General features: G+C 38.1%; 1 protein-coding gene across 1 annotated transcript; it reads left to right on the top strand.

Annotated features, from left to right (window-relative positions):
- The first annotated feature begins 2,786 nt into the window (after positions 1-2,786).
- BIGYIN (Tetratricopeptide repeat (TPR)-like superfamily protein) lies at positions 2,787-12,231 on the top strand. Its single transcript, XM_006839101.4, has 5 exons — positions 2,787-3,030; positions 10,369-10,495; positions 10,684-10,805; positions 11,121-11,184; positions 11,937-12,231. The coding sequence occupies exons 1-5, from the start codon at positions 2,938-2,940 to the stop codon at positions 12,020-12,022; spliced, it is 492 nt and encodes a 163-aa protein (XP_006839164.1). The 5' UTR covers positions 2,787-2,937; the 3' UTR covers positions 12,023-12,231.
- Positions 12,232-24,408: the final 12,177 nt, after the last annotated feature.

Raw genomic sequence — 24,408 nt, forward strand, 5'->3', positions numbered from 1 at the left:
ATGGTTGATTCTTTTGTAAGATGATACTGAAATGGCATACTTATGGTACCATGAATGTTCTTAACCTCTTGAAATGAGTGAATATTTAAGCATGCTTGTATTAGGTCTGATACCTATATAATTCTGATTCTGGCCACTACGCAATGGGTCTTCCATTGGTAGTGGATACTATATCTATGTTATCTGATTTTGCTTATGATTCTGGTTTTGATTCTGGCTACTACGCAATGGGCTCTCCATTGGGTACTGTAATTCTGATAATTGATTGGTACTCAATGGGTCCTCCATTGGTAGTGGGGTATATACTATACCTCAACTCCTATGATAGGAGAGGAGTCGAGATGTAACTGTAAATAACTGGAGGGTCGCGCCCCCCACTTTATTATGAGCACTACATATTGGGTCCTCCAATGGTAGTGCAACGCCCTCTCGCCTGACGGCATCAAAGGAGGGTCGTGTCTTGCAAGGCCTCAGCCTATGGTAAACTCAAAGCGCGCTGGGGACTGCGTACGTGAGTGAGGACATTACGAAGTGAGGCCCCCACTTGTCATTGTCCTCCTTCCTGAATGAGGGTAGAAGTCACAAGTTACAGGACTGGCATAGCCTGGTCAATGTGAGTTCTACTTCGAGAGTACGCCCTATTAATTTCTATCTGTCTGAACTGGATGCCCTAGCCAAGCTTCTGACTGTGTGATAGTGATATATGTATGTATGACCATTTAGTTCATAAAATATGGAAAGCCTTGAGATCTGAAATTTTCTGCTCACTATGTCTGTATATATTAATGTATGATTGTATTATGTGATCTTACATGAACTGTGATAGTTGTGGGTCTGTTATCCTTTAGGAGTGCATTTAGGTTGGAATGCAAGGGTGCTGAATTTGCTTACTAAGCCTTTAGCTCATATTACTCTTTTTTTCCTCTGTGTAGAGTGAGATCTGATACCCTAGTGTGGACAGCTGGACGGTGGTGGCAATCGTTTTGAAAGTTCCAGTTGCTGACTCTTTTGATGGTAGGTGTCTGGTGGATGTGTGAAATTGTATTTTGAAGGATTCTGGAATTTTCGTGATCAGGCCTGTTGTGCCTTTAACTTGTTGTAACAGGAAATTTTGGAGTCTGAATAGGTATATAAATGACGTTATTTTACTCAGTTTTGGATTTTGTTTTGTATGAGTTTTTGCTTTATTTCATGGTTTGCTGTGATTCCAAATTAAATTATGCGTTGAGCCACTCCCACTTGAGTGACATCCGCAACTTCTGTGTTCGCGATTCCGCGCTTTGTCACTTTCTGGTATGGGATGGCGGGGGGCAGGGGTCGGGGAGCGGGGTCGTGACATTGGGGGAGAGAGAGAAAGAGAGCGGTTTGGGGAAACACAAGGGAAAGAGACAAATAAAGAGCGGGGGTAATATGGAAAGAGAGGGGGCCATACAGAGAGAGAGAGAGAGGGCCATAAGGGGGGAAGAAAGAGAAGGGGCTTGGGGACTTACGGGGGAGAGAGAGAAGGGGCTTAGGGACTGACTGGGGAGAGAGAGAGTTGGGGTACTACATGGGGGAGAGAGAGAAGGGGCTTGGGGGAGAGAGAGAAGGGGCTTGGGGAGAGAGAAAGAGCGATAAGTTTGAGGGATGAGAGAGAAAATATAGGTTTAAAAATGTTTGTTATTTTATAATTTATTTGGGTTAGAAAAATCAGATTAAAGTGAGAAAAGTTAGTCTAAGGAGTTAGAAGATATAAAAACATAAGATTTAAATATTGGGTTCATAGAGATATGAAACTTAAAAATAGGGGACATGAAGATATATATATATATATATAATTTCTCTTAAAATTTCATATTTTGATCTACTATTTAAATTCTAACCATTTGCCAACTCCTTTATAGAACTAACTATTATTTATGTTTGTTTTCTTTAGATTTTTTAGGATAGACTTTATTTAAAGAGGAGGAAAAGAGAAAGAAAAGAGATAAGCTGTGTGCGTTGGTCACGCTACTTTACAAAATCATTATGGGTCAAATCATCCTATTTATCATTGGAAGGGTTACTTTTTAACGTTTATTTATCGCAAGTAAATCTTTAATAGTGTGTTAAAAATAATCAAATTTATCTCTAAAAAAGACTCAAGGCTAGATAGTATGATTGTGACTTACCACAACATGACATCTTGAGTTCCATATCTACTTTTGATAAGAGACCCTATCCTCACTGAACTATCCAAAAAAGAAAGTTCTTTGAGTTCCTTGACAAACTCTAGAAGGTCTCTACTACCATAATAATGGTGATTTGATAGGAAAGGCACAAGAGGGTGAAAGAGAATTAGAACCAATCCATCCAAGCACTAATGAGAAAATTTAGCCTCTGCTACCATACTAATGGTGATTTGGTAGGAAAGGCAAGCATTAATGAGAGAAATTACTCTATGCTACCATAATAATGGTGACAAATGTTCAAAATTTTATTAATGGAAAAAAATTACATAGAAACAATTATATCATTAGAAATAATGAGCGAATCAGCCACCTCATAGACGCCGTGAGGAATTCTCATGCATGAGGAAAATACAAAAATGCAGTCCAGCCTGCATTAAACAATTTTCCAAATCCAACCTCTAAAAAATATGAAATTGTAAGCAATGATGACCTCATTGTAATGTAGTCCCCGCGGGATTAAATGTATAGTGAGCTCCCTCGGCAGTACCATACACACATTGGCCACGAAAGAAACAGCGTAGTAATAGTACCGCTTCCATGGAGTTCATATGGGGAGGACGCAAGGAAAGAAAACTTGGTCCTAAAGGAATCACACTACCCTGAATCACTTCTCATTTCTCCTTCCATTTTCAAACCCCAACAAAAACCCTAGAAATAGGAAATAGGATTCCAGTTATTATTATTGTTTGTTATTGATCGCCTCATTGAAGTTGCAGAGAGAGAAGAGATGGATGCAAAGATTGGGAAATTCTTTGAGTCGGTTGGTTCCTTCTTTTCAAGTGGAGATGAACTCCCAGTTACAGATCGTGATATCATTGCGGTGAGTTCTCTGCGCAGAAATTGAAGCTTACTCATTAGGGTTTTCTTGTTTTCTCATATGTTTGATAGTTCGGTTTTAATAGGTGATATCTGTCTAGTTTCATTTTTTGGATTATGAGTTTTGGGTTTTCATGGGTTATTTTATTTCTCTCTTGTTCTATTTGATTATATTTGCATGATGTCTCTCTCTTTATGTTTCTCTGTGTACGTAATTTTCCATAGATCTTAATGGTTATGGATTTTGAATTTTGCAATTGAATTCTCGGTTGAAAGTTGAAGCTTTCCAATTATTGATTGTTGTATCTTGATTCTCTCTTTCTCCCTCTAATTTATTTGAAGATTTTGAAGATTTTGATGGCTTTATCTTTAAATTGTTCAATTAAAATTTAAGATGAGGTTGAAACTTTCCTTTTTATTCGTGCAGAGCATGTATGTTTTCTAGTGAAAGTTCTTTGTGTTTTCTTACCAGAATGAAGAGATGAAGAATTGATCTATTGTTAGGAGCAAATGTACACTTTTATTTCATACAAACAAAGAGAGAAAATGGACAGTTCGGTAAAAATTTCTAAAGGAATTTTCGCAGCTGTGGAACTTGTTTAATGGTAAACGCTGGTAATATGGCTGTGTATTGTTACTTGAAAAATTTGAAATTATTGAGTTGGTTGCTATAAAAAAGGAACTACTTTGCTTTGATGAGTTTCTTCCCTAAATCAATGGTGTCAATTTTTTTGTACGCTTTTGTTGGATTGTTCAGCATGTTTGGTCTTGCTGAGGTTCATATTGATTACTGGTCTGTCTCTCTCTGTTTTTTTTTTCAACAAAAGATACCCTAAACAATCAAAGTAGGGTGCACCTTTAAATAGTCCCGAGACATGTTCTTTATGATGGCCTGAAAATTTATTTTCATCTGTAATTATAAAATTTAGAGTTGAAAAATAGTATAGATCGAACAGATCTATGAACAATTGAATATCTTTGAAAATTGGCGGTCTAGATAATACACTACGAGATGCACTATTTCTAAGACTTGAAATCTATTTTTTTCTCATTTCCATACATCTTGAGGTCAAGATGATCGAATGAAGGGTTTTTCAGCATCAAAACAACCTTTTCTAATGAATTTTTGAGGTGTGCCTTAATTTGATTGTTTGGGGCCTCACCCTTATATATACTTTTTCCAAGGATATATCCCAGAAAGAATTTTGAGTTTTATTACTTACCACATGCTTTGCTGGGGTTTGTGTACAATTAAGGTTGCAGTTATCTACACCCTTCATTAATTAAAAGAACTCTGGCGATTATTCATCATTATGTATTAACATTACTCTTACAACAATTGAAAACAAATGAAAATAATTGAAAAAATCCCACAAAATCCATATTGCTAGGACCTGATCAAACATCAACCAGAGAACAATGGGTCTGGTCTTGAGGCGCATTGCTTCAACGCTGATGGAAGAGAATATAAATTATGAAAATGCTTGAGGATTAAGAAAAATCTAAAGAATGCCTAATATTTAACTAGAATTTTATGTGTCAAGCACTCAAGCATCTTCAACTCTTTATTCTTTAGTCATCATCATCATCATCAGAAGGAGTAGGGTAAGCGTCATCATATGCATTAGATTCGAGGTCATCATCATCAGAGTCATCTCCCTCTTCAATATAACGTTTTTCCTCCTCTATTTCTTCTAAATTTGCATCTTCCTCGCCCTTACTATGTGCAGATGAGGCCCTAAGAGTCTTGGCTGCTCTACTATTTTCTATCTTTTTGAGCTTCTCTGAACTCAAATATTGTATAATCTCTTCCCTGGTAGCCTCAGGAACATTTTTACACGGGTCAACATCCCCCTTAATAACGTCAAGGTGTTTCTTGAACCGGTAAATATCCCAATTAGTATCATTTTCACAATAATTACATTTAATATGATTTTTGTCATTCAGATTCAGGTTATAACGGTACTTCCAACCCTGATCACCACTTCTAGAAGAACTTAGAGAAAATATTTCCATAGAACAAGGCTCATTTTCATCCTTTTCTGGTTTTTCTAAATTCAAAAATTGTCTAATCTCATCCCGAATAGCTTCAGGAACTTTTTTACAAGAAGTAACATTCCCTTTGATACCGGCAAGGTGTTTTTTGAATCGGTTAATACCCCCATTGGTATCTTTTTTCACAAAAATTACTCCTTATCAGTGTTTCAAAAAGCGTTAGACGGCATCTAGACGGTCGGGGGGGTCCAGGCCGCCCAGTGCCTAGGCGGGTGACCAAAACCTAGAGGCCAGTAGATTTTTTTTTTTTCGGATTTTTTCTCTCTAAAATAGTCTCAAATGGGTTTTAGGTTTCAAATGAAAGTAAAACCTAGAATTTTTTCCCTTTAGTATTAAAAAATGATCCAAAAATACCCTCAAGGAGCTGCATTTCTGCCCCTGGGTGGGGCGTAGGCTTTGGGTGCCTGCCTAGGCAAGATCTATTCAAATGAGAAGGATTTTGTTCCTGTTTTTGTTTTATAGAACTCATATGTTGTTTAATATCTATAGCTTCAGGAACATTTTTACAAGGGGCAACTTCCCCTTTAATATCCGCAAGATGTTTCTTAAACCGGTTTATGCCCTTTTTTGTATATTTTTCACAATAATTGCATCTAATGCAATTTTTGCCATTGGATTCGGGTTATATCCATATTCAAAATAAAACAAGCAATCTAAAAAATAAGTTTTTGCACTTACTTTGATTGCTCGAACTCCAAACTTCCACCTCTGAGATGTTTTATGGTGCTAAAATATTAAAAAACACCATCTAATAAAATTAAAAAACTCTAAAACTAAATCTAATCTACTTGGGTGATGTTTGACTCCATTTTCCGTAACTTTGAGGAACACTGCGATCCAATGAAATTCACAAAATCTAGTTTTTTTGAGCGTTTTCTCTCTCTAAAATGGGTTCTTGTGGGTTTAGGTTTCAAATGAACCTAAAACCCACTCTTAAAAGCTTTTATTTTTCAAAAAAACTTAATAGAAAAAAAAAAAAGAGTCATTTCTGCCCCTGCCCCTAGGTGGCCCGCTTAGGTGGGTGCCATACCGCCTAGGCGGCCGCCCAAGGACCACCACCTAGTTTTGCCGCCTAACCTTTTGGACCGCCTAGACGGCCGCCTAGGCATTGAGCGATCCGCTTTTTGAAACACTGTTTGTCGTAGAAATTTTTTATTTTATATATTTTTGTCAGATAAGCTGGTGTAATAAGGTCTTTGTAGACATAACTAGAAATTTGTATGGTTTCTTTCAACTTTAAAGAATGGTGATATATTGTTCATAAAGCTAGATCATGGTTTAGTTGCTCTATGTTCATACTCAAGTTTGTGTATGATAGATCCTCAGGATCATCTAAAGATTAAGGAGAGTATCCTCATCCATTCTAATTTTTTTAAAGTTTCAAGGCCCATCTGTGACCATTGTTTTAAAAAAGGGCCTGCCCAGCGCCGCCTAGATGCCTAAGAGGCCATAGGCTGCATGCCTAGGCTTTGGGCGTGCCTTCCTGTGCTGAAGTTCCTTGGTGCCCTCCTAGGTGGGCCCCAATGTCCAGTTCTGCGTGGGCACACCCTGGAACCTATGTTAAAATGGCATAATCTTTTTTTTTTTTCTTTTTTTGGGGGGTCCATTTTGGGACATTTTGTCCTTCTAGAGGGGGTATTCTAACCCCTCAAAGCAACTCTTCCTATGCCTTAGAAACACCTAAAATTGATGGATTTTGCTATTTTTTGTAAACAAGAAAAATTTGAGAAGTTCATAGAATCCACCTAAACTGTACCATATTGTATTGCAATCAATTTTGGGGTTCAAATGAGGTTCTTAGAAGACTTTGGGGTAATTTTGAGCTTGTTAGACAGCCAAAAAATTAAGGATAAAACATCCAAAACATTGAATACTTAAAAATCTTCTCTTTCTTTTCATTTATATGGCATCTTTTGTACGATGTCATTTGGTATTGGTCATTTGGTCTCATTGGAGACTTGGAGTCTGTAAAGGTAACAATATGAAGTGTGAACTGCAGAGTATGGTGTATGGACACTAATCACTAATATACTTTGTACTTTTTATTTTCTTGTCTATTCTAGTTATTCAGGGTCTGTTTGGTTCCTCAGATTCTGATTTTAGGGAGTCACTTTTCTAGGAAAAATGTCCAAAAAATGTGTTTGGATGCTCTTTGAGGGAGGAATTGAAAAATCCTGAGAATTGACTTTCCCACATTTTAAGGCTAAAAAATGGAAATCTGAACTCCACCAAAATAGGTGGAATTCATATTTGTAGGAAATAATGGACTTAAAAAATGTTAGTAAGTCAGATTGGAATTCCATTTTGAAGTCCTTTCCTCTTTCCAACCCTAACCCATGCTCGCAACACCTCGCCCCTCTCTGAAGCCCCTCTCTGCAACTCCTTGCCCCTGAAACCCTAGACGCCCTTGCCTGAAGAACGCTTCCCTCCCCCCCCCTGCTTCTCTCTTCCAAAGATCATGCTCTTTCTCTCTTGTTTCTCTTTTTTGCATGACATTGCCTCCATAAAAGAAATAACTAAGACGCCTTCATTTGCTGTGAAGAAAGAAAGGCAAAGTTAGAGTGGACGCGAGCTGTTGCTCACTATCAAATAGTCATTGGTAAAGCAGGTGGAGAGAGAAAGTGGACGATGATGGGTGGTGTTGTTGAATAAAAAGTAGAGAGAGAGAAGCAGTTGTTGTTTGCTCCGGTGAGAACATGAGCACAGGGATCAGTACTTTGGAGATGGAATCAGGGGAGGAGTTGATGCGAATCCCCACATGTGCTTCCCCTCTCCATGGCCTGGTGTGCCTGTGGGATCAGTGCTTGGTTTTTGTATCTTCTTGAATGTAGAATGCAGTTTGCATAGAAAGGCGCTTCAACTCTTTCTTAAATGTACATGTATTGGCTTGTACTAGTGTTCATGTTGGTGTTACTTTTGTTTGTGTTTGAAATTAATATTTCTTGTTGGCTTAGGATTTGGTGTCCTCCACTTATTTCTTGTGTTATTGATTATTATAGTTAGTTTTCTTGAATTTTGATGTCTGAATTCCATGGATATTTGTTCTGCCATACCTCATTCATATGATATTTGGCTTAGAAATCTTTTGGCCCTGGAAAAGAGCTTCTTTTGCCTATTTGAATGGAATAAAAATATTTTCGACTATATTTGATTTCTGTTTAACCTGCCATCAACCTGATTGGTGGGGATAGATCTGAAGTAGCAGGGAAAATTTCAACAACCATTGGCAATTGTTATGATGACTGTGAATTAAACCTAGAATTTTGTTCAGTTTTTTGTTGAGGCATATGGATTGGTTTTGCCAATCTCTTTTGTAAATAGACAAGATTAACTTAAGCAGAATAGTCGCCTTGCATACAGTATAGATGATAATTAAAATCAATAAGCTCAAATAGTAATGTGTACAATGGATTCAAATTGCCACACATATTTGACTGGTCAAGCCTATAGATGATAGTTTTTGTATGTGTGGAATAATACCTGTTCCATAGTGTTACAAGATAGCTACCAACTTCGTCGCTGGTTAATTTTTTGGAATAATAATAACTCATAAAAAATTTGGAATTTCCATGAAAAATATATTCCAGGCAATCCAAATAGTGAATTTGCATTTTCCTGGTCTCTACCAGATGCTATCCAAATAGCATACAATATTCCAAGAAATGCCAATTCTAGTAAGTACCAATTCTAGGATACACTTTTTTCCACAGGATTGAAAAATCCAGGGAACCAAACGAGCCCTCAAAGAAGCTAAATTTTCAATGATTTGAACTTTGTCAACATTCATGCACGTATATTTTGTATAAAAAAGTTAACTAGATTACATATAAATGTATGAATACATATTCAACACATATAGGCATAAATGTGCGTTTGTATAGCACATATATGCATATATATGTTTATTTCAAACTCTGGGTGACCACCCCCCCCCTCTCTCTCTCTAAGGACTGCCCAGCATTTTCTTTAAACCTTTTTTGTGACAATCTTGTTGCCTAACATTTAGTCCTCAACTAGTAGAAGTTCAATGCCAACCTTCACTCCTTAACACATGGAGTTTAGGGCTTCTTACGACAATTTCATCTGGGATCATTCATCGATCAACTGGGGACATTTGCCTCGAGGCTCTTTTATGTTACTCGATCATGAATAAATGGAGCCTAGTAATGATGGATGGCTTTTCTCTTTCTGTTTCATATATCGGGATGGCCTTTCTTTCTTTCTGCCAGGTGATAATTATGTTTACTGATACCTATTACAGATACATCTTTGAGTCTTAGAAAACCATTTCATATATTTGGGGATTGTCAATTAATAACAAAAAAAAAAAAAAAAAAAAAACCGAAGTTCGTACACATGTAGGACCTAAAAAGTTATTCTATTTGCTAACTATGTTTGCCATGGACCTCACTTCACTTCTTTTGAACACTGCTTTCCTCACTCCATTTATCCTAGGAGGCTTAAACTCAACTTTTCATTATCCAACTGTGCTGAGATTTAGGTGTAAGAAGTCAAGTATCTATGGCTATTACTTTTTGGGGCCAAAATTTTTCCAGAGCATGGGAAGCTTCTCTCAGTCTTCTTTCAGTTTGACTTTAACACATCCTCTTTTTCCCTTTTTGTTATCTTCTCCGTTGTGCAATGACATGCATGTGATTCCATTACGTGGAATATGTATGTCCTCATATATACACAACATTGAAAGTGCTTATACTTTGCTATTTTCACACTCGAAACACCTTTGCCTACATAGCTTGCAATTCTCATTTCTCACATCATTGTGGCTTGTCAGTATGTCTTTTGAAGATTTCATATCCGAAGTGAATTTTCTCTTGGTTCTTTGTGACAAATTGTTGCAATTGTATGGTTGAGGCTAAATGATGGTTTAATCTACAAGCACCTTCGTTGAGAAGGATTCTTATATGTTGCTCAGAGGGGAGTCTTGTGAATATCAATTATTCAAGGGCCTAGTCGATTAGGATAACTTAGGAATTTTGGCATAACTGCATGGATTTATATGTACTCCTTATTTGTTGGAGGGGATGTTTATACCAATATTTCACTTTCTATTGGTTTCACTGTTGAAAGGTTAAGCTAGTTTAATCTTTAATATTCTCAAAGCTTATTAGTATTCTACTCAATCAGATTGTTTGTTAGTTTAAGTGGTACTGACACAACTGTTGCTGCTATAATATCTTGAGTCAACAATGTCACATAAAGTTTTGATGCCTTTGAATCAATGTATAGAATTGATTCCGCTTCATGTGTTCTATATACTGTTTCACAGGGATGCGAGAGAGAAGTTGTGGAGGAAGGAGCCAGTGTGAAGAGCGAAAGCATAATGAGGCTATCTTGGGCTCTTGTTCATTCAAAGCATCCTGAAGATGTGCAACGTGGAATTGCGATGCTGGAAGGTCTGAGGGTTCTCATCACTAACATTTCTAATATACACCCATTACCCTTAGAGTTGGTTTTCTTTTCTTCCTGTTATTTGGAAGCACAGTCTAATGCTCATAAAAAAATGCATAAATAACCCTTCAAAAATGGTTTCTTCATTGGCAGAAGTTTGTTTATTGTTTCTGAAATTATTTTATATTGGCAGCTGCCTTGGATAATGCAACTAGCCCACTTGAAAAGAGAGAGAAGCTCTATCTTCTTGCAGTGGGCCATTACAGAAGTGGCGACTACTCTAGGAGCAGGCAACTTCTGGAGAGATCATTGGAGGTTTGTTCTACTAAAGACTTATATTTAGCTTTCACATCATCCATGATTCTATCGACAAACCAAAAGAAAAAACAAATGAAAGAAACTCTTTCAGCATTTGCATTATATGTAAACATATTGCTGGGTAATCCCTTTTCTGTCTTTCAGAATTCCATTTCGTGACATGCTGCATTTAACATTTATGAGAATCCACTTATTCTTTTTCTTTGTCCTACTGAGGTTTTTTTTTTTTTTTTCCCCTTGTGTTTATTAACTGAAAAGTTAGCAATTTAGCATTGGATTTTCTTGACCTGTATGTCCAATGGTCTGGTACAGATTGCTCCTGATTTCAGACAGGCCTTGGCATTGAAAAAGATTGTCGAAGATCAGATTGCTAAAGGTATGGATGTGATATATTTGTAACATTTATGCAATGTGGAGATTGGTTTGTGGGGCTAAGTGAAACCAAAACCTTCTTTGCTTTCCATTAATGTGCATCCTACAATTCCTTTAACCTAAATTTACAAAAAAGTGGCTTGTTGTTTACATTCTTTCTTAAACACAGTGCTGTGTCACATAAATGCATTTCATAATCATTATCATGAATGTATCCAGTAAGTATGTTAGTTTTTGTCACTTAAATGTCGTCTTGCCATACTTCTTTTCTAGAAAATCTCTTTTATGGAAAAATTGGATGTTAATGGGCGAGGGGTTTAAAACACACCATTTCATTATTCCTGATGTCTTGCATCTTTCCACTCATAGAGTCTTGATCTCCCCTCTCACTTCTCTGAGTTCTCTCACTCTCTATGGTGGGATGCAGAAGTCTCTCTCTCTGTGTGCACATGCACGTACCTCAATTTATGCCCTTACTGGATGCCTGACTGCCTGCAATGTACCCCTCTCTCTCTCTCTCTCTATGCACACACACAGACACGCCTCCACGTATGCTCTTACTGGATGCATTACCTGTGCATCACCTGTAGCTCAGTATGCTATTTGTAACAAAGAGGAGCATTATTTGTGTAATCAGTATTGTGAGTTCTTGTATCTTTTATCCATGTCTTTTCAATGCATTATGTGCCTTTTGTTCGTTGTTTATCTTGGGTAACACCCATCAGATTTGGCTCACTGAAAATTACATGTGCACAGATGGCGTAATTGGCATAGGCATTGCGGCCACTGCTGTTGGAGTCGTCGTTGGTGGACTGGCTGCAGCATTGGCTCGTAAGAAATGAAGGGAAATGAAGGAGAGTTCACTTTCTTAAACTTGAATATAAATAACAGAAAAAAAAAGGTGCCACTCCCAAAAATATTTTCTTTTCAAAGATGTTTTGCCAGATGCTGTTCATACATAAAAAATATCATTTCACTGCATAACATTGCCAGTTTGTTATCACTCTGCCCTTTTACTTGAATCTGATCATGGATTTTGGTTTCTAAGAAATTTCATCGAATTTGTACGGATCAGAACAATCATACCTATGATTCTTTCATTTCCGTCATTATTAATTGGCATTCTTTTATATTTAATGCATGCCCATGGCATTTTGATATGAGAGTTGATAGTGTAATTTGAAATTTTCACAAAAGTGCATTGGCATTTTAGAAGATAGTGTCCTGAAATTTTATTAGATGACAAAAGTATTATTTGTCTTGTAGTAATATTTACAAATTTGTTCCATAAAAGTAACTATTTTTAAAAAATAAAGAACAAAATTAATAAGTCCACCCTTCACAATTCTCTCTATCTTGAACTTTTGTAAGAACTTTAAAATTTGAAGGGTTGTGAAGTTTAGAATATATATATAGACATATATAATCATCATTTTAGCTTTTTTTCAATTAATTGGGGTCGGCTACATGAATTCTGGTCTTTCATTCTGCTCTATTAGAGGCTATATCTTCAGTGAGTCTATAAATTCTTGTATTTTTTTTGACTACTTCTAAACACGTCTTTTTTAATTTACTTTTTGTTCTTTTTATTCTTTCTAAGATATATATATATATATATATATATATATATATATATATATATATATATATATATATATATATATATATATATAAAAGATTATGTACGTCCATGAGCATATTGCTACAATAAACTCTTACGGTTTAGATTAAATCTGGGCTGATCTGACGATTACGGATGTCTGGTAGTGTTTGAATTTTAATTTTTTTTAGAAATCCAAATCATTTGAAATTTTAGGCATGTGTTTTTCAAAAATTTTAAAAAAATATTTTACATGAAATAAATTCAACCAAAATACCTTCTAAAAGTTTTGGGGGTATTTTGGTCAATTTTGTTTTCATGAATTATTTATTTATTTATTTATTTTATTCGGTGGGAAGAACGCACGTCTAAAATGTCAAGTGATTTGGATTTGTAGAAAAAATTAAAATTCAATTACTATTGGACAATCGTGACCGTCAGATCGGTTCAGATTTAATTTGGATAATTGGCGATTACTGTAGCTGTCAGTGAGTAGGCGTACATAATCTAGTCCTATATATATATATATAGGCAGTGATCTCATGCAACGGTTGTATCATAGTATAATGCAACCACACTTTTAAAAAACCATGTTTGTGGTATTTGTATGACGTATAATTTTACACACACATTCTCTTCATCTCAATAATCAATCCCAAAAAAAAAAAAAGTTTGATTTAAAGCCTAGATATGGTCAAAATGTGTTCACTCTAACAACAAATTTATAGACCATTCATTTGGTGAATTTCAATATCTTAACCTTTATCAAAATGGACAATTTATATTAATTGGGCTAAAAAAGTACTTTCTAGATTTCATTTTCAATTTTTTTTTGTTGTGATTTTTCATTAGAATGAAAAATGTACATTTCAAAATTTGGATCAAACAAATGGCCCTAAAATAGTTTTTGAATATTGTTGCATTATATTATTAAGCAACCGTTGCATGAAATCATTGCTCTCTCTCTCTCTCGCTCTCTCTCTCTCTCTCTCTCTTTATATATATATATATGAAATGATCCTGTGAGCCAGTGGGCTCACAAGAAAAAATGAGCTCAACGGCCCAGATTGAATATGGGCCGATCTGACAATCACGGATATTCGGTAGTGTTTGAATTTTAATTTTTTTCTATAAATACAAATTATTTGAAATTTTAGACTTGTGTTTTTCTCATCAAGCTGCACCTAATAAGAAATAAAAATATAATAAAAAAAAGATCAAAATACCCTAGAAATTTTATGGGGGTATTTTTGGTTAATTTGTTTCATGTAAAATAGTTTTTTGATATTTTTCAAAGATTTACCAATTTTTAATGAACACATGATTAAATTTCAAGTGATTTGGATTTGTAAAAAAAACAATTAAAATTCAAACACTATCGGGCATCCGAGATCGTCAGATCGGTTCAGATTTAGCCTTGGGCTCTTTTTTACTTGTGAGCCCACTGGCTTACAGGATCATTTTCCATATATATATATGAGTGGATTCTGTACGCCCACTAGTTGATCGCTACATTAAATGCGAATGGCCCAAATTGAATCTAGATCGATCTGACGGTCATGATCTCTTTTTGTGTTTGAATTTTAATTTTTTTTTTATATATTCAAGTCACTTGAAATTTTAGATGTATATTTTTCTCATCAAGGCACACTTAATAAAAAATAATAATAATCCGCCAAAACAAATGATCAAAATACCTTTGAAACTTTACAAGGGTATTTTGGTTAATTTTTTTCATGTAAAATATTTTTTTTATATTTTCACAGATTCAACTATTTTTTATATACACACGCTCCAAATTTCAAATCAATCTGATTTGTAAAAAAAAAATAATTAAAATTCAAACACTACTAAACATTCGGGATCATCAGATCGGCTTAGATTCAGTCTGGCCGTTGGCGTTTACTGCAGCAGTACACGCTTGGGCTGACAAGATCTTTTCCCTATATATATATATATATATATATTTATGGAAAACACAACAAAACATCTATAGGTGAAGTTCTACAGTACTTCACCAACGACTTTATCACCGTTCAAAGTTTATCACATGATCATAAATGTTTGATAGTGTTTTAATTTTAATATTTTTTTACAAATCATAATGAACTAAAATTAGGTCTGTGTGCCTTAGTGAGATGCACATGAATAAAATATAAAACAAATAATTTGAATGACAAAAATTACGTATAATACCCCATTAAAGTTCTAGGGGTTTGTCATTTTATTTTATGACTATTATTTTTGTAATATTTTATTTTAGTGCGATTTGGTTATATGTACACATGTCCCAAATTTTAGATAAATTTGATTAGTACAATAATTATAAAAATTTAAATACTATCGGATAATTGTGACCGTGTGATGAACTTTCGACGGTGATGAAGTGTTGGTGAAGTACTATAGAACTTCATCTATAAACATTTTGTAGATGCTTGATATATATATATATATATATATATATATATATATATATATATAATAATGATCCTATAAGACCCTCCTAAATTTAATGGTGAGCCTTCGAGGTCCTACACACATGGGTGGGGGAGGGTCCTTTAGGATCATTTCTTTTATATATATATATAGATATATATCTATATATAGATGCTTTACATATTGATGGGCTGTGTCACGTGTAAATGAGCAAAATTGTGGCATAAAAAAGAACTTTTTATTTCGATAATTATTTGCCTTGATGGATTGCTTGCACACTTTCTTTCTCTCATTATAATTTTTCCCTTTTTACATGTTCTCTTTTTTTTTTTGACAAAATTACAAAGATTTCATTAATACGTCAAAGACAACATTACGTAATTACAACAATTACTTAAAAATTTAAGGTCTCAAAAGTAAGCATCCAACCCAATTGAACACCTCTATTTGCTAGGCGATTTCATTCGCCTCTCTATAAACATGATGGAATGATACTTTCAACTGAACGCTAATATCCATAATCTTCATCCATTTATTTCGAAGCCTCCATGGTGATCGAGAAAGCTTGCTACACCAATGTGGTTAGGTGCCTCGATTTAGCCCTCCAGGTCGGGATGACCTGGCGGCACGTGTCTCGGGTTTTAGGGAAACCTGGGACTTGAGACCGCTCTCTCAGGAACCTTGTTAGGAAACAAGGGCAGGTATACCAACCGATGAGAGATGAATTTTAATGTGAGACGGGACACACCTCACCAGGGTCCATGACTCACTCGGGTTGACTCGCGTGGGTGCCCACTTAGAACATGTCGCAAAGCCCCTAGTCTTACGATTGGTTCGGAATTGTCTCCCTTGGCCTGTACTCTCCTATTTCTGCAATCACAGACAAATGGTCAATTTTTCAAGACAAGTGAGCCAAGGGACCCCACCTTTGTCTTTGGGAGAATGCACACGGGCATGCACATTCAAAAGAAGAAAGGGAAGGAATGAGATGAAGATTAGGGGTGATAAGAGGAGAAGAAATAGATAGAATAGAGGAAAGGGGAAGAGGAGAATTTGACCAAGTGGTTAGACTAAGCAGCAAGTGATTGACCCGACGTGGTAGCAAGATGGGTACAGTAATTCAGACCGCTACGGCGACAATACCGCTCGACGACAGAATGATCACCGGCCAGTCTTGACACGATGGCTAGCTTTGTGGCAGTAAGTCGGACACGGTTACTCAGACAGGCACAACGGCAATATTGCTAGACGACCGGACTACCATGACAATGCTTATCTTAACTGTCATTGGTTAAATAAGAGAGGAAGAAGAAAGAAGAGAGCTGAAAGAGAGGGAGAAGCGAATATAGAAAAGGAGAGAAGTAAAAAGTAAGAAGAGAGAGAAAGAAAAAGGAAGGGAGGAGAGAAACATAGACGACGATGAGGTTCCACATTCCATAACAGAGGAGGGAGAAAGGAAAGAAAGCATGAACGACGATGAGGTCATGTCGTTCATGACAGAGGAGAGAGAATAAAGACAGGAACATGGATGGAAATGGGGTTCCGTCATCTATGACTGAGGAGTGAGAAGAAAGAGGAAAACATGGACGGCGATGAGGTTCTGCTGTCGATGACTGAGGGGTGAGAAAATAGAAGAAAGCATGGACGACGATGGGGTTTCGCTGTTCATGATAGAGGAGAGAGAGAAGAAGAAGATATGGACAACGATGGGGTTCCGCTGTCCATAACCAAGGAGAGAAAGGGATAAGAAACATAGACGACGATGGGACTCCGCCGTCCATGACAGAAGAGAGAGAGAAGAATAAGACATAGACGACGATAGGGTTCTGTCATCCATGAGAGAGGAGAGAGAAATAGAAGAAACTATAGATGGCGATGAGGTTCTGCTGTCCATGACATAGGAGAGAGAAAATAAAAGATATAGACGATGATGGTGCCATCCATGACAGAGGAGAGAGAACGACAAGAAAATATGGACGGTGATGAGGTTTCACCGTCCATGATAGAGGAGAGAGAGGAGAAAGAGAACATGGACGGCGATGAGGTTCCGCTGTCCATGATAGAGGAGAAAGAAAGTAGAAGAAAATATGAATAGTGATGAGGTTTTGTCATCCATGACAGAGGAGAGAGGAGAAGAAAATATAGACGGTAATGGGGTTACATCGTCCATGAGAGAGGAGAGAGAAAGAGAGAAGAAAATTTGGACGGCGATGAGATTCTACCGTTTATGATAGAGAAAAGAGAGGAGAAAGAGAACATGGACGACGATGAGTTTTCACCGTCCATGACAGAGGAGAAAGAGAACATGGACGACGATGAGTTTTCACCGTCCATGACAGAGGAGAGAGAAAGTACAAGAAAACATGGCAGACGATGAGGTTACGCGTCCATGACATAGGGGAGAGAAAGTAGAAGAAAACATGGACGGTGATGAGGTTCCACCATCCATGACATAGGAAAGAGAAAATAGAAGAAAACATAGACGGCGATGAGGTTTCGTCGTCCATGACAGAGGAAAGAGACAGGAGAACTTGGACAGAGGCCCAGCTCGCCACTCGGGTTAAGGCCCGACTCATTGTTTATATTCTAGAAGTAGGAGGATATCATACCTGGCGATAGGCTCCGCCGTACATGAATGGAGAAGAGAGAGAAAGAAGAGAACATGGAGAAAGAAGGAATAGAGAGCTTAGGAAATACAGAAAAGAGAAAGGAAATATAGAAGAGAGAGAAGGAAAATGAGTAAAGAAGATCAAGAAAGATAGAGGAAAGAGAGAGAGAGAAGAGAGGAGAGAGAAAGAGATAGACGAGAAGAGGAGAGAGAAAGAGATAGACGAGAGAAGAGAGGAGGAGAGAAAGCGATAGATGAGAAGAGAGAAGAGAGAAGAGAAAGAGATAGGCGAGAGAAGAGAGGAGGAGAAAGAGAGAGATGAGAGGAGAGAGAAAGTTACCTTCACTAAAAGGTACCATATTTTTTCTTCTCTCATCTCTCTCTCCAAGATGTGCCCATAATTCTAATGCGAAACTCTCAAATTTTATTCATGAGATTGAAAACTGAGGGATCCTTTTACAATTAGGTTTCGCATGTATTTATAGAATTTGGCCCAAATATGGGTGGATGCTCAAAATCTAGCCTAATTGACGATAATTAAAATTTAATTGAATTAAAATAAAATCTAAAAATGGATGCAAAAAGACAGTTTTGCCCCTGCTCAACAATACATAAAATTTCAAAACAGTCCCTACTGTTGCCTTGGAACATGCGTGGTCTTCTATGGATGATTGGGGGTTGCTCCGGCACCTTTTTGGTCGAAAGATGATTACTTTCTCGTTGGACTCGGCATGACGATTGATTTGATATCAACTTTGAGCCACGGATCGCGTTTTTAGGCCACGATCATGCGACTTGAAATTTGTATAGATCTTGAAAACTTCCTATCGATAGTGTGCTTGTTTCTTGATGTTTTTCTTTGGTTTCTTTGTTGAATTGCACTGAGCATGCTGTCACGATAGCGTTGCAACAAATGCAGTTCAATTTTGTGCTCGAAAAAAGATTTTGTCATCTTGGATTTTTTGCCAGATCTTGAAATTCGACATCCGGAATCTGCAACAACTTTGACGCCTTCATGTCCCGAATCCAACCGTTCGTCATACGCAGCGTTCAGACCAAACATAGCCTCGGACCTTACGTACATAATCCAATTGGTTTCGCGTCGATTGAGTATGCGAGCGCCGTGATATGGCCGCTTGAGCGAAGCATATTGTTGCTGAATTTTCTGCAATTGTCTTCACGAATTGCCAACTTCTCTCAAGTTTTTCTCCTTGCTCGGGTATCGTCACGGCGTGTGCAACATATCAAAACGCTCGTCTTGACAAGATGAACACACTCGTAAAATTTGAGCACGATCCGACACGCAACGAGTGAGATATGGGTTTTCAAAGTTGTTGTTCGTGACTGTGCGAACCACTCTCCTTTAATGGAGATTGGTGCAGGGAGGCCGCACGGGAATAACGTGCGTCCTACCTCTTTTTAATGTTCCACCCATAACTTTGCCTTGGGATGTCTGTTTAAGTCGAAACTTGACTCGTAAGGGTTTTCGACTGTACCGGATCCAATAACGGTGGTCCCACAACTGTTTGACGTACCAAAAATAGAGTTCTGGTTACAGGGTCCATTTCAGGGTGTTAAAGGCTGATATTTCTGAAATTGTTTCTTTGTCTGCATTGCCTTAGACATGTCTAATTGCGATGAAACTTGACAGGTGGCTTTTTAGAGTGCTTGGGAAGATTCTAACCCTGTCAAGAATTCCACTGTACGTCACGGCTTTATTGACCAGCTTCTCTTTTATTTCCCATAGGGGACCCAAGGTGCTGAAAAATGTCTTCAAACAGCTTGCCCCGTTAAATGTTGTGCTTCTAGAGAAGAGAGAAGGACAATATTCAAAAAATTTCCTTCGGCTTTATTACTTCTTTCTTCCTAGCCATAAGACCACGTGAACGTCGAGGAGATCCATGCAATGCTGTAACTAGGATGTTCAAACGTTTGGATGCACTGTACAGGTCCATACGTGGAGACTTAAGGGGAGAAGAGACTTTCGAGGGATCCTATCAAAGTCCTCACCCTCGCGTAGACTGTTTGTGATTATGACAGCTGAGGATTTTGTACGGACCTCATTAGTCAGAATTAGGCCCGTCTGGCGGTCGAGTGCCATGCTTAAGGGCATTTTTCCCATTTAGTTTGGGTTTATTTGTTTTGTTGTTTGTTCTGGATGGTTTGTTGCAGGGCCTTATATTGACGGTCGTCTATTTTCGCACCCGATTTTTCTTGGTGGGCAGGGGACCTCAGTTTATCGAGGTGACTAGCTGTGGGCACAACCCTGCTTACTGCTAGCAGTTTCAACACTCAAGATACCTCTCTTCTTTGTCTGAGGCGATCCTTGAGGGCTCAATCCTGTTGCTGCATAACAGGTCCAAGGTCTTGCTGACTTAGCTTTCTAGGGGCACCTTTAGCATCTTGGAGTGAGTTAGTGACCTCGTGGGAATGATGCTCTTCTTCATGAGACTTGTCTTGTCTTTTTGGCGAGTCTTCTGTCTTTTGAGTCTTTTCTGTGAATGGACTCGGGCTGTCAGAATATTTCCTTGATGCTCATCTTTTTGGACCTTGGTATCAGGGTATTCTGATACCAGGATTTTTCTTCTTGCATAGTGGCTGAAGCCGCTTATAGAGGTGAACACTGTATCAATCTGCTTATCGGTCCAAGCATCCTTTACGGATTTTCACTTGGACTTGGGAAGTGGCGTCGTAGAAACGGTATTTACCAACTTCCTTTTATTTGGGGCTCTTTTACCCATGACCTTTCGGCCATGTCCATCCTTATTCTTCTATTTTTACTCACGGTGCCCTTTTGGTTTTCACTGTGCCCGGGTTTTCAAAATCGAGCTCTCAGATTTTGCACTATAAACAAGGAGAAAAGAAAATAGAAAAGGAGAGAAGTAAGAAGTAAGAAGAGAGAGAGAGAGAAAGAAGAAGGAAGGCAAGAGAGAAACATGGACGACTATGAGTTCCGCTGTCCATGATAGAGGAGGGAGAAAGGAAAGAGAGCATGGACAACGATGAGGTCCCACCGTTCATGACAGATGAGAGAGAAGAAAGATAGAAGCATGGACAGTGATGGGGTTTTGGTTTCCATGACTGAGGAGTGAGAAGAGAGAAGAAAGCCTGGACAGCGATGGGGTTCCACCATCCATGACCGAGGGGTGAGACGAAAGAAGAATGCATGGATGGTGATGGGGTTCCATAGTCCATGACCAAGGGGTGAGAAGCGAGAAGAAAGCATGGACGGCGATGGGGTTATGCCATTCATGACAGAGGAGAGAGAAGAAGAAGACATGGACGATGATGGGTACCATCGTCCATAATTGAGAGAGAGAAAAGAAGAAGAAACATGAACGATGATGAGATTTTCCATCCATGACAGAGGAGGAAGAGAAGAAGACATGGACCATGATGGGGTTCCATCGTTCATGAGAGAGGAGAGAGAAAATAAAAGAAAACATAGACAACACATAAGAGAGAGAAAATAAAAGACATGGACAACGATGGGGTTCCACTGTCCATGAGAGAGGAGAGAGAAGAAAACATGGACAGTGATGAGGTTTCACCATCCATGATAGAGGAGAGTGAGGAGAAAGAGAACATAGACGACGATGAGGTTCTGTCATCCATTACAAATGAGAGAGAAAGTAACAGAAAACATGGACAACGATGAGGTTCCCCCATCTATGACAGAGAAGAGATGAGAAGAAAACATGGACAACGATGGGGTTTCACCATCCATTAGAGAGGAGAGAGAAAGTGAGGAGAAAACATGCACGACAATGAGGTTCTACTATACATGACAGAGGAGAGAGAGTAGAAAGATAACATGGACAACGATGAGGTTTTACCGTTCATGATAAAGGATAGAGAAACTAAAAGAAAATATGGATGACGATGAGGTTCCATCATCCAGGACATAGAGGAGGGAAAGTAGAAGAAAACATGGACGATTATGAAGTTCTGCCATCTGTGACATAAGGGAGGGAAATTAGAAGAAAACATGGACGGTTATGAGGTTCCACTGTCCACTGACAGAGGAAAGAGAAAACAGAATAAAACATGAAGGGCGATGAGGTTCCCCTGTCCATGATAGAGGGAAAGAGAAAGGGGAACTTGGACAAAGGCCCGACCTGTCACTCGGGTTAACGCCCAACTCATTGTTTATATTTCAGCAGTAGGTGGACATCATACTTAGCGATAGGCTCCATCGTGCATGAATGGGGAAGAGAGTGAAAGAAGAGAACGTGGAGAAAGAAGGAATGGAGATATTACGAAAGAGAGGAAAGATAAAAGAGAGAAAGAAAATGAGTAAAGAAGATCAGGAAAGAGAGAGGAAAGATAAAGAGAGCGAAGAGAGGAGAGAGAAAGAAATAGACGACAAGAGGAGAGAAGGAGATAAACAAAAAGAGGAGATAGAAAGAGAGATGAACGAAGAGAGGAAAAGAAAAAAGAGATAGATGAGAAGAGGAGAGAGAAAGAGAGATGAGATGATGAGAGAAAGAGATAAACGAGAAGAGAAAGAGAGACAAGAGAAGAGAGGAGGAGAAAGAGAGATATGAGAGGAGGAGAGAGAAAGTTACCTTCATCAACGTGTATCGGACTTTTTTTCTCTCTCCTCTCTCTCTCTCTCCAAGACGCGCCCACAGTTCTAATGAGAAACTCTCAAATTTTATTCATGAAATTGAAAATTGAGAGATCCTTAGGTTTAACATGTATTTATAGAATTGGGCCCAAACATGGGTGGATGCCCAAACACTAGCCTAATTGAAGATATTTGTAATTTAATTGAATTAAAATAAATCTAAAAATGGGTGCAAAATGACAGTTTTGCCCCTGCCCAACAATACATGAAATTTCAAAATCGTCCCTACTGCCGCCCTAAAACATGCTAGATCTTCCATGGATGATTCAAGGTTACTCTGATGCCTGTTTTATCGAAAGATGATTGCTTTCTCGTTGGGCTCGGCATGACGATTGATTTGATACCAACTTCGAGCCATGAATCAAATTTTTAGGCCACGATCATGCGATTCAAAATTTGTATAGATCTTGAAAACTTTCGATCGATAATGTGCTTGTTTCTTGATTTTTTTCTTTGGTTTCTTCGCTGAATTGCATTGAGAATGCTGTCACGATCGTGTTGCAAGATATGTAGCTAGATTTTGTGCCCGAACAAAGATTTCGTCATCTTCAGTTTTTAGCAGGATCTTGAAATCCGGCTTCTGAAATCTGCAGCAACTTTGACTCTTTCATGTGTCGAATCCAACCGTTCATCATACGCGGGGTTTGGACCAGACAAATCCTTAGACTTTATGTACGTAATACAATTGGTTTCGCCTCAATCGGGTATGAGAGCGTTGTGATATGGTCTCTCGAGCAAGGTGTGTGCTGCTGAATTTTCTGCAAATGTCTTCACGAATCACCAACTTCTCTCTAGTTTTTCTCCTTGTTCGGGTATCGTCACGGAGCGTGCCACATATTAAAACGCTTGTCTTGAGAAGACAAACACACTCACAGAATTTGAGCAAGATTCGAGTAGTAACAAGTGAGATATGGGTCTTTGAAGTTGCTACTCGTGACGGCGCGAACCAGTCTCCCTTAATGGAGATTGGTGCAGGGAGGCCGCACGGGAATGGCGTGCGTCCTACCCCTTTTTAGTGTTTCACCTATAACTTTGTCTTGGGATGTCCGTTTAAGTCGAAACTTGACCCATAGCGGTTTTTGACCGTGTCGTTTCCAATGGTGGTGTTCCCACAACTATTTGACGCACCAAAAATAAAGTTCTAGTAATCGAGTCCGTCTCAGGGTATTGGAGGTTGATTTTTCAAAATTATTTCTTTATCTGCATTTCCTTGAACATGTCAGATTGCAACGAAACTTGACAGGTGGCCTTTTGGAGTGCTTAGGAAGATTCTAACCTGTTTTGAGGCAATTATGAGACTATCAGGAATTCTACTGTATGTCAAGGCTTTAATGATTGACTTCTCTTTTATTTTGCATCAGGGACCCAAGGTGTTGAAAAATATCTTCAAACACAATTGATGGTTGGTTAGGTGCCTCGATCTCACCTTCCAGATCTAGATGATCTAGGGCATGTATCTCAGGTTTCTAGCGACCCTGAGATTTGAGATTGCTCGCTCAAAACCTTATTAGAGAGCTAGGGAAGGTATACCAACTGATGAGAGAGGAATTTAAGGTTAGTTCGAGACTTAATCAGGCTCGCTTGGGTGGGTGCTCTCTTAGATCGTGAAGAAATCCCCTCAGCTATTTTAGCTTCTTTGGAATCGCTTCCCTTGACCCTCAATCCTCTTATTTTCTGCACAACACTTTTATGATTAATTTGCAAGACAAGTGGGTTAAAGAGACCCACCCTTGTCTTAGGGCAACGTACGTTCATATGAGAGAGCGATGAAGCATAAGGTTCAAATAAAGATAGAAATTGGAAGAAAACTTGACAAACAGGCGAGACTAGCATGACAACTAGGAAGTTATCGACTCGGAGTGATAGCTAGATGAACATACTTCTCAAGACCAGCATGGCGGCAATACTACTCGAAATCGAGATCGATATGGCAGTGCTAAGCTAAGTCTACCCT

Source organism: Amborella trichopoda, chromosome 1 (genome assembly GCF_054954075.1).
Source record: "Amborella trichopoda isolate Santa Cruz 75 chromosome 1, AtrichopodaSantaCruz75HAP2 v2.0, whole genome shotgun sequence".
Taxonomy (NCBI): Eukaryota; Viridiplantae; Streptophyta; class Magnoliopsida; order Amborellales; family Amborellaceae; genus Amborella; species Amborella trichopoda.